This window comes from Excalfactoria chinensis, chromosome 14 (assembly GCF_039878825.1).
Source record: "Excalfactoria chinensis isolate bCotChi1 chromosome 14, bCotChi1.hap2, whole genome shotgun sequence".
NCBI classification, from domain to species: Eukaryota; Metazoa; Chordata; class Aves; order Galliformes; family Phasianidae; genus Excalfactoria; species Excalfactoria chinensis.
Window position 1 is genome coordinate 12098987 of NC_092838.1, and position 13253 is coordinate 12112239.

At 41.4% G+C, this 13253-nt stretch overlaps 1 protein-coding gene across 2 annotated transcripts in view; it reads right to left on the reverse strand.

Moving 5' to 3' along the window:
- Positions 1-680: 680 nt before the first annotated feature.
- Positions 681-13253, reverse strand: part of TRRAP (transformation/transcription domain associated protein) — a 74696-nt gene continuing 62123 nt past the window's right edge. For both annotated transcript variants that reach the window (XM_072349069.1, XM_072349068.1), the window contains exons 66-71: positions 10016-10241; positions 9262-9479; positions 6399-6583; positions 4089-4292; positions 3066-3260; positions 681-1932 (exon numbers count right to left, since the gene is read on the reverse strand). In XM_072349069.1, coding sequence (XP_072205170.1) covers positions 1648-1932; positions 3066-3260; positions 4089-4292; positions 6399-6583; positions 9262-9479; positions 10016-10241 — 1313 coding nt within the window. In that variant the 3' untranslated portion in view covers positions 681-1647. The remainder of the gene's footprint in view (positions 1933-3065; positions 3261-4088; positions 4293-6398; positions 6584-9261; positions 9480-10015; positions 10242-13253) is intronic.

Consider the following 13253-nt stretch of genomic DNA (forward strand, 5'->3'; position numbering starts at 1 on the left):
CAGCTTATTTTGCATCTCTGTAAGAGACCTGTGGAATGCTCATGTTACTTCCATTCCCCCCAAATAACAACTTGATTTCAGACATCTTACCTACTGCAGGCCTTGGTCTGCAGGTAGCCACTAAGATGATGACCACCCATGAGCTCTGCCAGCCAGAAGTCATCAGACTGCTTTGCAGAAATTCCCCTTCCCTGAGACAGCACACTGATGAACAGCGGTGATTAATTTCAATTGTGCAACTCATGTTGCTCAGAAATCTCTGAAGAATCTTTTGCCATCTTATTAAATATATATACATGTACATAAAAAGAGAAAGATCCATCCTTTCCTGTGGGTCGAAACCAAGTTTCCAAGGGAGCTGCAGAAAACCCCTAATAGAGTTCATCTCCATCTGTAACCTCAAGCAATTACTTAAAAGCTGTAATTCTTGCAGGCATGCCATGGGCTGTTCTGTTTAAAGACAGATATTAACAAACAGACTGTTACCACACTGGCTGGCTTAGCAAGAAAACAAACTGCTCAACAGCACACACACCACACACGTATTTCGTCAGTGCAGCTCCCACCTTGTATTGCTCAGGTGATTTTAGTTATAAGATCACACCTGCCTCTCCGTCTGTTCAACTTCTGCCATGTTAAAACCACCCAACAAATGCCATGGAGAGGTTTTTCTTTTTTAAATATTTATTTTGAAAAAATCACTCTGTACAAATGTAACATCCTCAGCACTGGGGTCTTATAAAAATGCTCACACAACAGAAGGACTCGAGTGAAACATTAAACTCCTCTCTTCTTAAATTACAAAGAAACCGATTCATTCTAAAGAAGCTATTGCAATTCTAAACATTAAAAAAGAGATAACTTTATAAGATTTATCTTCTTTCTCTATTGCAGTCAAATACTTGTATCAATAGATGACTTCTCCCATCCTTTTTATAAGCTTTCCCCCCAACACTGTCCACAACTGAACCAAAGCCCTAAATGGATTACACTTCTTCTGTACACAGCTCGTGCTCCAGGAAAACCTCGCACAATCTCACCATCCTTTTCTCAGTGCCTAACAAAAAGATGCCTCTATACATCCGGTACAAAAGTCTCTGTACAAGCCACATTTGCTCACGTGAATTTCTCAAGCAAACTCAAGGAAGAGAATTTATTCGAGCCTTCCATTTGGTATCATGAAGGAACAGTGATTAAGTAAAATTTCACAAAGTTAAGATCAATGAACTGGGAATTCTGTCTGCTTTAATAATTATTACTGTATAAAAACTTTATATGCTGTAGATTATTAGGAATGGCAAACCCTGTATCTAACAGCGCTAGTTTTACAGTCCCATCATAAAATAAGATTTTTCTGTGCATTTTTAAGTTTCCTTCCCTAATTTTAAGCTATTTGCAGAAGCCATCGTTGCAAATTCAACAACCTTTTTCTTTTTCCTTATTTTTTTTTAAACAGGAGGAAACACCCTCACGAAATTGAAAGGAGTAAACGCGTCCTATTTCTGTAAACACAATCCAATGAACACTGACAAAACGCAGCGTGACAGGTAAGCCAAGGTCTGATTTCTCTTTCACATTTCCTTAGCACAATATACGGCTCACACCACCGACGGCAGCATAAAAAAAAAAGCTATTGCAAATTTCAAGTTACAGCCAGGGGTGCCAGGCAGGATCCATCCGACAGAGATTATCCAAGCTATTTGCAGCTGCTACCAGCGTGTTCACTTTGCTTTCTCCTCCTTCAAACTGAGCAAGATTATGAAGTCGAGTCATGATAGCGGTGACGGCTTTCTGAACGAGTGAAACCAGCTGCTGGCTGTCCATGTTTTCAGGCTGTCCAGCTGCTGAGAGCGGGGAGGAAGTATCCTCCTGTGTTTTTTTGTGCCATGCGATTATTTCATCCCGCAGCACAGTTTTTAGGATCCCATCAACCTACACGAGGGAGAAAAATCAGACTATTATGTTTAAGCTCAGCAAGCACTAGCTCTGCTCTGCAGACTTTAAATGAAATACTAGTCTACTCAAGCTTCTGAGATTTTCAGGTATCCAGTCTGAGATAAACCTTCTGTTTGCATATAGTAAATAAGCATGTTTTAGCATATCTAGATATCAGGCCAATATATACACACATTTATTAAATACATTCTATAGGCTTCTGTTAAAAACCAACATTAATCAAACGCTAAAGGAATTCCTCTCATGTCCAGAATTCAGACAAATACGATTGTAACCACACACCTGAGATGAGCTGCGCACCCATCACTCCAAGAAGCATAAATGGGCAGCCATCTTGTAAATTCAATATGAGTAGTCTAATTGGGTTGACATCATCCGGATGCACAAATTACACACCAAGTCAGCAAACTCATTTCCATGCACGGGCACGGCTTTGTAAGGCAAAGTGATGAATTCTAAAAAAATCTAAATTTTTCGTATTACAAAGAAAAAAAAAAAGTCCTTTTTGGATATTTTCCATCCTCCACAAAGTAACTGCTCACACTGTAGCTGCAGTACGCTCCGTGCAGTGCCGTTCTGGTGCAAATTGCAGCCTAAGTGCATGATGCCTCATTTTTGGAAAGCATTAGAATTTAAAAGGAAGTTAGACAATTTCTTTAGAAAACTACACCCTGCTAAGAGCTCGAATCCATCAAAGGAACAATGTATCTTGAGCATTCTGCTCTGCTAACAAAGGCCAAACACATTTCTATTCACAGCATATTATGAAGATTCTAAATGATGTTGCATTTGTCATTTCACTACTTACCACTGCCAGAACGTGTGGGGATTTATGAGGCTACAGCACTGAAACAATCAGCCTGAATTAACACGCTTCAACAGAATAAAGAAGAAATTCAGGGTACAATTACACCTATCTTCCTCCTATTCTTTCCAAAACGGCAAGGACTTCAGCTGCTTTTATGATGACCTTGGGGTAAGACTTCAAAACATAAATATGAGGTGCTCGGTTTCTATCTCAAGCAAGAAAATGCTGCTTAGCTCCTCATTTCCTAAATGATAAATGCAAATGAAGTGCCCATAAACAACTTTTGGAAAGGTATACAAACCTTAAAGTTTGGCTGTGCAAAGCAGCGAGCAACTGCAATCATGGAGGCGGTCAGTGGGCCGGACACCCCAATGGTGGTAAGAAACTCGGAGATGTTTGGTGTGAGGCGGAATGGAACCGGGCGATTGGCATCCAGATCTCCCGTAGCATCGTTAATGTCAAAGCGGAAATAGGCTACATTTAGCTTGCCAGTATCCTGGATGGAAAACCAAAACGCACAGTTTTTGAGGAAAAAAGTTCAGATTGAAGTAATTTTTACCAGCAAGAGTCCAAAAAGCCGTAATGAACATAGACTGCAGTATTAAACCTTGGGAAGCGATACTCCTCTGGCAGGAGTCTGAAAGGAGCTGGGCAGAAAGATGGATCTTCGCTCTCCAGGCATTTCAGCTCTGGGTAAGCACTCTCTATTTGCTGCTCACTGGGTAAGAACCTGAATGGCACAGCTGCACAAGTGGGGATTAAAAATCTACACTGCCATAAACAGCATAACTCTCCAGGCATTAAAATGGCACTAAGGCTTTAATATATACCACCTTTGCTCTACTCCTAATTTTAAATATTGGGTTAAAACAGCGAACTTACTTCTAATAGGAGCTGTAGCTTGACGTGATGTCAATGCAGAAAAGAGGGTATTATTTGAAAAAGGGTATTTTGCTTTTAAAAGTTTAATTTTGTTCTGCTGTGTTTTTTTTAAGCTGATTGGCACACAGACCTATCCAAAGCAACACGTTTAAAGCAAGACTAAAGAGAGGCTGATCAGTCACTTGCAGTAACAGTTCTGATACCTGTGACCAACTTTACAGACTATGTAATAAATTCTAACCACAGAAGGAAGACTTGATGGCAACTGGGTCTGCAGTATAAATCACTGCCTACATGATGTGCAATCACATCGTCAAATGAAAACCTACTGAAATACACTGTTAATTACATATCGCAAATCCCCTTTTTGACTCAATTCAAACTCTCAGATTTCCATTTGATCAAAAAAGACAGCATGCAGTTAGGAGAAAACAAAGCATACCTGAGCTATCTGCAGCATTTCAGGGTTGAGTCTGTTTAAATGAAAGATGAATTCTGCAAAGCCAATCAGGGCTAACTGAATAGTGAACATCTTTCGGAACGTCCAGTAATCCGTGGCATTGGGGAATGTATGTAAAGCCCACTCCTTAAGCATACTGCGTGGCACCATGTTACTCTGCACTTCTTTAAGTATATCTCTGAGAACCTAAACATGAAAAATATTATTGGAAAGAGATCATTTTTAGTGCAATTTTTAGCAACAATTATGCCAAAAGCAACCACCAAACTCCACTGAACTGCTGCACACCATTGGAGGAAAACATCCCGAACTCCAACACTCTTAATCCAACAGCATTTCCTGATTTCCTTACCAGGATACACAAGCTTTGTAAGTCCATCCCCTGCAAAGCTGCCAAATAACCTCCATTCTACAAGACTCTGACTTTAATAAAACCAAATAAGCTGTAGATCTACAGTGAGTCTGACACGAGAAAATCCGAGAGTGGAAAGTTATGCACTGATTGAAGTAGCTTCAAAGCTTTCAAGAAAATCAGAAGTAAACTAAAGAGACATTCACTCACAGTGCAGCACCTCCTTAAGGCAAACTAATGGAACACACTCTACTCTCTTTAGGCTTCAGTGCAAGGTGGATTATGCATTTGTCGGAAATAAAATAAAACCTCCTGCTTAAGTCTGAATATTTGTATGGGTTAATAGTAACACTTATTTCCAGCCTCAGGCACCAGGATGCTGAATACTACTGAAGGTAGCAGCCCTGAAAGAAAAATTCATGTTTTCCATGGAACATCCTCGCAGTGAAAGATCCCTTTTTGCAATGAAGGATGTAAACATCACTCAGCAATTAAGTGACAAAAGTTCTGGAGCCTACCTCATTAATTTCCCTGAATTTCAAGGGGTCTGAGGTAGAAACCTTACATAAGATAAAGTCAGAAAGGTTGCTGCTCAGGTTAACATGTTACTGAGCAAAATGCTGACCAAGAACAGTGACATAGATTCTGTAACTGGACTGCAACTACTAAGAAGATTAGTAATAGCCTTGGTTGGTTCTCATTAGCAGGTGATGGTAGCCCGTAGGCAGCATGAGGAGACAGCTGGCAAAAGGAGAAGTATGCACTCAGGTACGGCAGCAATTAGACAGAATTAGACAGACAAAAAATCATGAGGACAAGATGTTAAATTACACTTGGGATCTACAAAGACCGCAACCTAAACCCTGGGTGGTTTCTTAGCACTCAGCATAGTTTACTGGAGAAAGTAACAGACTTTATTACAGGAGGCAGGGAAACTCACTGGGTAAAATAATTACTTCTATGTATTATTACAACAAAATTACCTCAAAAATGTGGAGAGAAAAACTGAGGGATGTATTCATTTTTATACGTGAACAATAAGTAATAATTTTTCCCTTGATGTAAACATACAGTTTACCAAAATATTTCATTACTGTAGCACATCCTAGCCGAATTAAATAGAAAAAGGAATGGAGTTAGGATATGTTCTACTGCACCAGAGTGACAGTCAGACTGACTTCAGTTCCACGGCTGTTGAAGAGTTTCATAACCTGAAGAAAAAAATACTCAAAATAGAAGCAGATGTTACATAACACTTCATTTTCTTTTCTAACAGAAAGCATTCTCCAGATGATGTCTGTGATGTACTGTGTGCTTTCTAACAGCTGTATTTGATGCGGGACTAGCATTTGATATAAGAATTTGCATTAACCTTGGGATTAAAAACTGAAGGAACCGTATTTATCAGAATTAGATGTTTGGTGGAGGTTAGAGGGGCAGAAGTTGCTACTTCCCAAGTACTGCCATTCATTAGGGTGAGATTAGCCTCTGCTCCTAGTTGACCTGGGTGGGATGAATCCACGGTCAGTTTCGGGACGAGCACCAAAAGATGAGGAAATGGCACCACGTGGCATGCTTCTCTTACACAAATTAGGAACGTGTGTATGGAATAGGAATGCTTTTCCCACGTCATCAATTCATTATTTGCAAAGCATTATACAAAAGGACCTAAAAGTAATGAATCCTTCACCTGCTTCCAGCTGCAGTTCCCCAGCACAACCTGCAGCAGAACAAATACAGCTTTTCAGAGGCTTTCAAAGATACTCCAAAACACCAGTGAGGTATGAGAACTCCCAACAACACTTATCGTAAAAACAAACGAATGCAAACCAGCTCCTCAGTGAAACACCGCCAGCCCCTACCTGATGGGAGGGAGCTGAACGCACTGTAGCAATCCTCAAGAAATAACCCTCATGAAAACTCGTTCTATGTTCTAATACCTGGTGGCTAGCTTGAGTCCCCCGTGCTTGTACTGTTGCCAGCCTGTCATAGTATCGAGAAATAGGGTTGTCGTGCTCAATGCCCTTCTTGGCGCAGCGCTGCTTGTAGATCTCCACCAGAGACAGAGAGGAGGGATTGTCTTCGACTAGACGCATCTGCGGAGAAACGGCCACGACACGCGGCACTGCGGGTGGGCAGAGGGGAGAGGGCGACAAAACACAACAGTCAGTTCCCAGCACTCAGAGAAGAGCACGAGCGTGCAGCCAGCAGCCCTTTACACACTGCCCTGGCAATCAGCTGAAGGGCGTCAAGAGAAAATGGTTACAACTATGGTCATTACTAATTCATGATCTCAGTTAAAAAGAGAGCAAGTCAGACAGTTTTGTTTTGTTTTAAATTTTATCTAAGCAGAAACACATCTTCGCTATTTTAGGAGGAAAAAAACCCAACAGAGTGAGCACTCCACCCTTCCTACTTTACCTGCAGAAAAGAGGGCAGTGTTTTGCTTTGCTGCAAGCAGGCGGAGGTGATTACACAACGTTAGCATCATTTCAAAAACCATTACTCTGCAGAAGAGAAGCACTGAACTCAGTGCCATGCTTCAAGCAATTCACAAAAACGGGGATAAAATCTACACATAGCTGAGGAATATTAGTTTAAAGTGACAGCGCTTGAAAATAACAAGGGGGAAATGAAGTAAATTGTTCAAACAACAAGAAAACTTAAAGCCAGGGAGCTTTTACTTCAGGAGCTGTAAACCTGCAAAACCCCTATTTGCTCACAAATGAATGGAGCTTCACAGATCTATCACTCTTGTGAGTCTTACATGTGCAGAACACTCGCACTCATGTCCAGAGAGAGGAGGCCTCTCCCAGTACCAGTTGGTGAACCCGTGGGACTGCTGAGAGTGGCCTCTGGTTGCCAGCAGAACATTCTCTCATCGTTTCCCTCAGGAGCTGTTATAACTAACCTCAGGAATAAAGGAAAAAATGTTCTTCAAATGCCTTTAAATTGTTTGATGCAATTTCTTCAATTGTAAAGAAACAAATGCATTCCACAGAAAGAGTGTTAATGAGCTCTTTCTTCTGGCCTGCTTCCATTATCCTCTGGCAGCAGAGAGAGGAATGTTCTTCAGGTTCTTTCAAATAGTATCAAACCACAAAGTATAGAATTATTTCCAAAAAGACTGCAGCTTAAAACCAGCAGTTTGAAGGAAAACACGTTGCTTTGCTAATAGTGTTATATAAAGGACACGCCAGTGGCTTTTTTCTTTTCAGTCGTATCTATCAAGGCCACATTGACTGTATTTCTCACTTCTTGGCCTTGGAATGATGTAAGAGTGCCTTCACATACATAGATACTACATTCACCCCTTGTTAGAACAAGGCTTTTGACTTGCACATTTTAGACTTGCTAAAGCCAGGTCTCAATTAGGCACTTCTAGGTCTGTAACTGCAACTTGCATCACCTCGCCACTGCTTCTGAGAGCAAGTCTGCATTAAGGGATACAGCATATACAGAAGGAAAGACTGATAAAGCCAGACTTTGTTAAAACCAGATCTAAGGATTCTGTAAAAAGCCAAGAGCAAAGCAGCAGCACGCCTTGGTGTCTTCAGTTCAAGTTCCCACTATCCGTAATATATTTTCTGGTCACCAGTTAAGGATTATTTGAACGTACAGACATCATTTATATGAAGTTAGTAAGTGATCCCCTGACATTCTGAGAAGTACTTTATATTTTTATTAAGTCATTACATATTTACAAGCTGGAACTCCTGAATTTCTGGGAACGTGAGTGTTTAACTCTTTGTAGGCATTCCCATTACACCTGAATCACAAGCAGATCGAGTATGTTGCTGAGCGCTTCTCATTTCATCAACAAATTACTTACCATCAACACATGAGAAAGACAACGTGCACAAGGAAAGAGAAACTATTAAGGCTGTGCTCATCATTTATCCATTGCTCCTGTTTTGAAATGCTTAAGTATGTGACCATTTATTACGTTACTATTTTGGCATTTTATACACACTGATCATTCTGGAACCTTCCTCAGCTCCCCCCATTAAGCCCTCCCTAAGGTTAGGTTGTAAATCAGGTTATGTACAGGCACTGACAGGTGATGCTGTTGGCAAAGGATGCTCTCCAGAACAAGGAACCTTGTACAGGATGGAAGTACGCTCAGCACAACTCCTGCATCCAATATCCAGATTATTAACTGCTTTCATTTGGCAACAACTCATCAGTTGGTGTGTTCTAGGATTTTCGCCCAGGAGTCAACATCATCACGAGTACATAAAGTTACTTCCGAAATTCTCAATGGCACAACTCAGAAACTGCGCACTGAATTCAAAGCTCTTAGAAAATAAATACATAAATAAATAAATATGTAAATAAATAAGTATTCAGTGTTACATGGAGGGAAGAGAAGTAGTTCACAATATTCATACACCATATACTGGGGAGAAAAAGTTTTGTTCTGTCCTACCCAAGCTGTCTCTGAATGCTTGTTCTGAAATGTGTGTACAACAGAAGAACCACAGAAGTCCAACCGTTCTCCCATTACCGTAGCTACAACAAACCACTAAACCAGATCTCGAAGCTCTTCATCCAGACATCCTCTGCCTGACATGCTTGTTATGTGGGCTTTATACCATGAATGATGTGCGTAATGTCTTCTGAGAGCATCCTACAACACATACATCAACTTTACTCCTTCACTGAGGTGTTACAATGCCAGAAAACACTCACCACTTAGATGAGTCTTCCAAATATCCAAAAACTTCATACTGATGATTAGCAATAACAGTATCTGAGTGTGCATTAAAGCAAAAAAAAGGACAGAATGCCTCTTTCCAGTACCTGTAAAAAACAGATGCCTTTTTGTGGTTTCCTTCCTCTTCTCTAAACAGGGGTTCAAAAGGCGAAGGAGTTGTAAGACACGTTCTTCTCTGCGAGACTCTGTCAGGCAAGCATCGTTCATTACCAGATAGGGGTAAATCTTTCCATTGTGGCCTCGGATATAGAGCCTCCTGGCTGCAGTATTGTGTTTCTGAACTATCTCCACTCGGGGCATAAACCTACCAGGAGGAAAGAGAGATTAAAGCCCTGGAGCTCATCTCCTCTGATATCAAATAACAATATAAAAAACAGGAAATAAACAAAGGAATTATACAGTGCAACTGTGAAACTACATTATGGACAATTACTTACTATTTTATTACCCAGTTAACACAAAGTTTCTATTTGATAGTCAAAAATTTCAGGCATTTGTTTCTTTCTATTAGAAAAACAGTTCTTAAACAGAATTAATCATTAGATGAGATCCTGATCTCTTCTTTGAAGAGCTGTCCCTCTGTGGACCACAACAGTAGAAATGCTCTCAAATAACATCAACATTAAACAAAATCATCATATAGCGATCGAGCCGTGCAGAGAGGCAATGAGACATCAGCAAAGGAGGATAAAGAGCAACTTGGGCTGTTACAACAAAGCACGACTCTGTACACATCATTTCAATACACAGTAGCTACTTTCTGCACCATGGATGGGAGAACATTTCCAATTTCTTCTCTATTTGCAGAATTACAACTACCTCTGACCCACTAGAGCTTACCTGGCGATCTTGATGTAGTAATGTGTTGGCTTTGGCATAAGGAACTCTCCGGGTATCTCTACTTCAGCAGTTTGAGCAGAAAAATTGCTTAGAAAGCGGCACTTCTCCTCTATGAGGAAAAACTTGGGAAGCTGTTTAGTTTTTGCCTCCAGAATTTTGATCCACTTCTTCAGCTTTGAGATAAGATTATGAAGTTTCATTGACCCTGGTACACTGAAGTCAAAGTCTAAAAGATAAGATACACATCCATCCTTAGCATTTTGAATTCTACACGGCGTATTTAACAACCACAAGTCAGAAGTTTGTGCTTTAGATGAGATTCCAAGAAAGCAGGTTTTTAAAGCACCGCGTTGGTTTTGCATATTTCAGTTAGATGGAACACTACCTCATAAAGTCAGCAGCTGTCACATGAAAGGGAAGGCACACTGCCACCGAAGGATGTCATGGGGACATGGCTACCCATGGAACCCAAGCATAGAATGCCACGATCTGTCTGCCAGGTCAGACAGACACAGGAGAGACATGGAAGAGTCAAAGCCTGAATGGTATGGAGCCACACAACAGCAACACCACCACACGGGGGTGCTGGATGGGAACAAGCCATACAACCCAACGGTGTGACAAGCACATGGAAGACACCTCTGAAAGAGAGTGATGAGTATTTCACTTCTATACAAAATACTTTATTAAAATTCTAAAATTATATACAGCTTAAACTTATCAGAATCTACTACTTCCTACTACCAATCTACTATAGCTCCAAATTATTTGCTATTAATTAGTAAGTCACAAGCTTCAAGTGTTTCCTGTTTTACTGTCGTGAGAACAAAAATACACGGTGGAAATTTTAAATGCTGTTATTGCATTTAATTGTCCAGACGGCAACCAGATAGACTGACATGGAGAATGCCGTAATGAACCACAGGACTAGATCAGATCATTCAGCAGCAGAAGACAACTAACCTTAATTTAGAGTCTAAGCACTTCAGTTTTCTGCCTGTTTCATTAAAAGTGATTTATTTAAAATGAGTGGAGCCCTTCTACTTCTAAAGAGAATGGAAGAACCTGAACTGAGGATACAGTGCAGAACCTGTGAGGAACTTCAGGACAAGAAGTAAAATCGCTGTTACTGTTATCCTCCTGTTCTGAGCTGTAAGAAAATCCAGTCCTTCTTTCCTCACCTGGATACCAACCGAGTGCCGCTGCAGTCCGAACAGATATGATGGCCTAAGCAAAAGGGCATCATGCCAGGAGCCCATGCTCAGCCCAACAACAGCCTCCAGTGCAGCAGCACCTCCTGCAGCCCACTGAGTCACGGCAGACCTTCCCCAGGGCAGCACACAGGACCAGCAGCCATATGGGTTCTTTTCTGACTGAAATCCCTGCAATACACACCTCCTTTTGGGCCTGCATAGAGGTCAGCTTCCAAACATCACTTTGCTTGTTTCAGAACACAGCAAGCAAATAAAGTAAATAAACAAACAAGCTGGAATTCTCTGGAGAACACACCATGTAAACAAATGAAACTGTTGTTCAGCACTTCAGTATCACGATGCTGACAGACTAAACACAGTCTGTAAGAAGCTCAGCCACTTTGTGGCACAGAATCCCTGAGAACAGGCAGCCCAGCACCCTTTCCCACACAGCCACAGCACAGAGGCAACAACAGTTGTCAGTGAGAGCCTTACAGCCCAAAACAGCAACAACAAGCAGCACAAAAACCATTCCACTCGTGTAAGAAAAAAGCCTGCAGTGAAAGATGCAGCTCCTTGTGTACGGATGACAAGAATTAGGAGTATTCAGTAATCCTCCCTTGTCTTTTTCTACCTGGTACGGGCAGCGCATCTGTTGCAAAGCACGGCACGATGCTCATTAGAATCCCACGGCTGCCCTCTAGTGAGCACTGCCAGCACATCACTGCATGACGGCCACAGCACTGAACCATCACCTCCTGACTGCACAAGGCATGGAGAAGTAACCCAAACTGCATCCACCTTGTGCCAGGGCGCACCACCAAAGCAGTAAGCATATGCATCAGTATTATACATTCCTTTAAGTTAATAAGAGCAAAATAGTAATTAAATAACATTAATTCTGTTAATTAAAGGAATAATAAATAAGATATTTAGTTCAGCATAGGAATAGGTCCCGTTTGTTAAAATGCCCATTCTAGGACTTTGTTATTTCGTTTCCCAGCAGCAGGTGGGAAAAGAACAGCAAGTTTAATTAGTTTACGTGAATTACAGAATAATAATGATGATGATAATGTGTATATATATACACACACACACATATATATACACATACATACACACACACCCTTCTGCTATACAGGCACCAAGTAGTCATCCACGCTCTTAAGTAACAGGTAATTAATGCTTTTAGCACCAGCAATAGCTCATATGTAAGACCTGAGAGGTTCTTCTGCCAGAGACACGATGAGGTTCTGTTTAAGAAAGCCCACACATCACCAAAGAGCCAGGACAGCCTTTGTGGGCCTGAGATATAAGCTGAACACTGGAGAGAAGTTCAATCCCTTGTACACGTGATGCTGAAGAAGATCTGAGCATTGTCCAAAAGCAAGAGCTGTCTATTATTATTCAGCTATGAAATTACTTTGTGCTTTCTGAAGGGTTCTTTTCAGTCTCCTAAGAACTTCAGGACACCACCAACAAACAAGAAAAAACTCGGAAAGAGAAATAAGTCAGCTGCAGAAAACCAAGACTAGGAAGACCAGACTGAGGTCAAATGAGATACTAACTCCAGTCTCTTCATTTGGCATACTGTCCAAATACCTAAAAGTGAAGGAACTGGGGCCTGAGCAGTGCTAGGCTTTCTAAGAAAAGAGGCCGGGGGGGAACACCACCAAAGTAACACTTGGAAAAGCTGACAGCTAATAGCAGAAGTGTTCCACCTCCCCTTGCCCCACACTTTGCAGCGACTGAGGACTTCAAGAAGCTTCCTTCTGCCTGCAGCTTCCATTCTCAGCAGAGAACTCTGCTAGGTGCCACAACTCCCAACACCACCACCCTGCCTCTTAAGGGACCGTTCAGTTTTCCACCTGTACACAGCTTGACTGCAGAGAGGGCAGCAGAAAGAAGCAGGGATCCAACCTCCGAACTCTCATCTGAACACTGGGGCTGTTTCTCTCCTCCTTCGCTTCTGAGTGCTCTCAAGGGGAGCATTTCTCTCTCTGTGCCTTTTTTTGTGTGCTCTTTGATGCCAAAGGTTTGCAGAG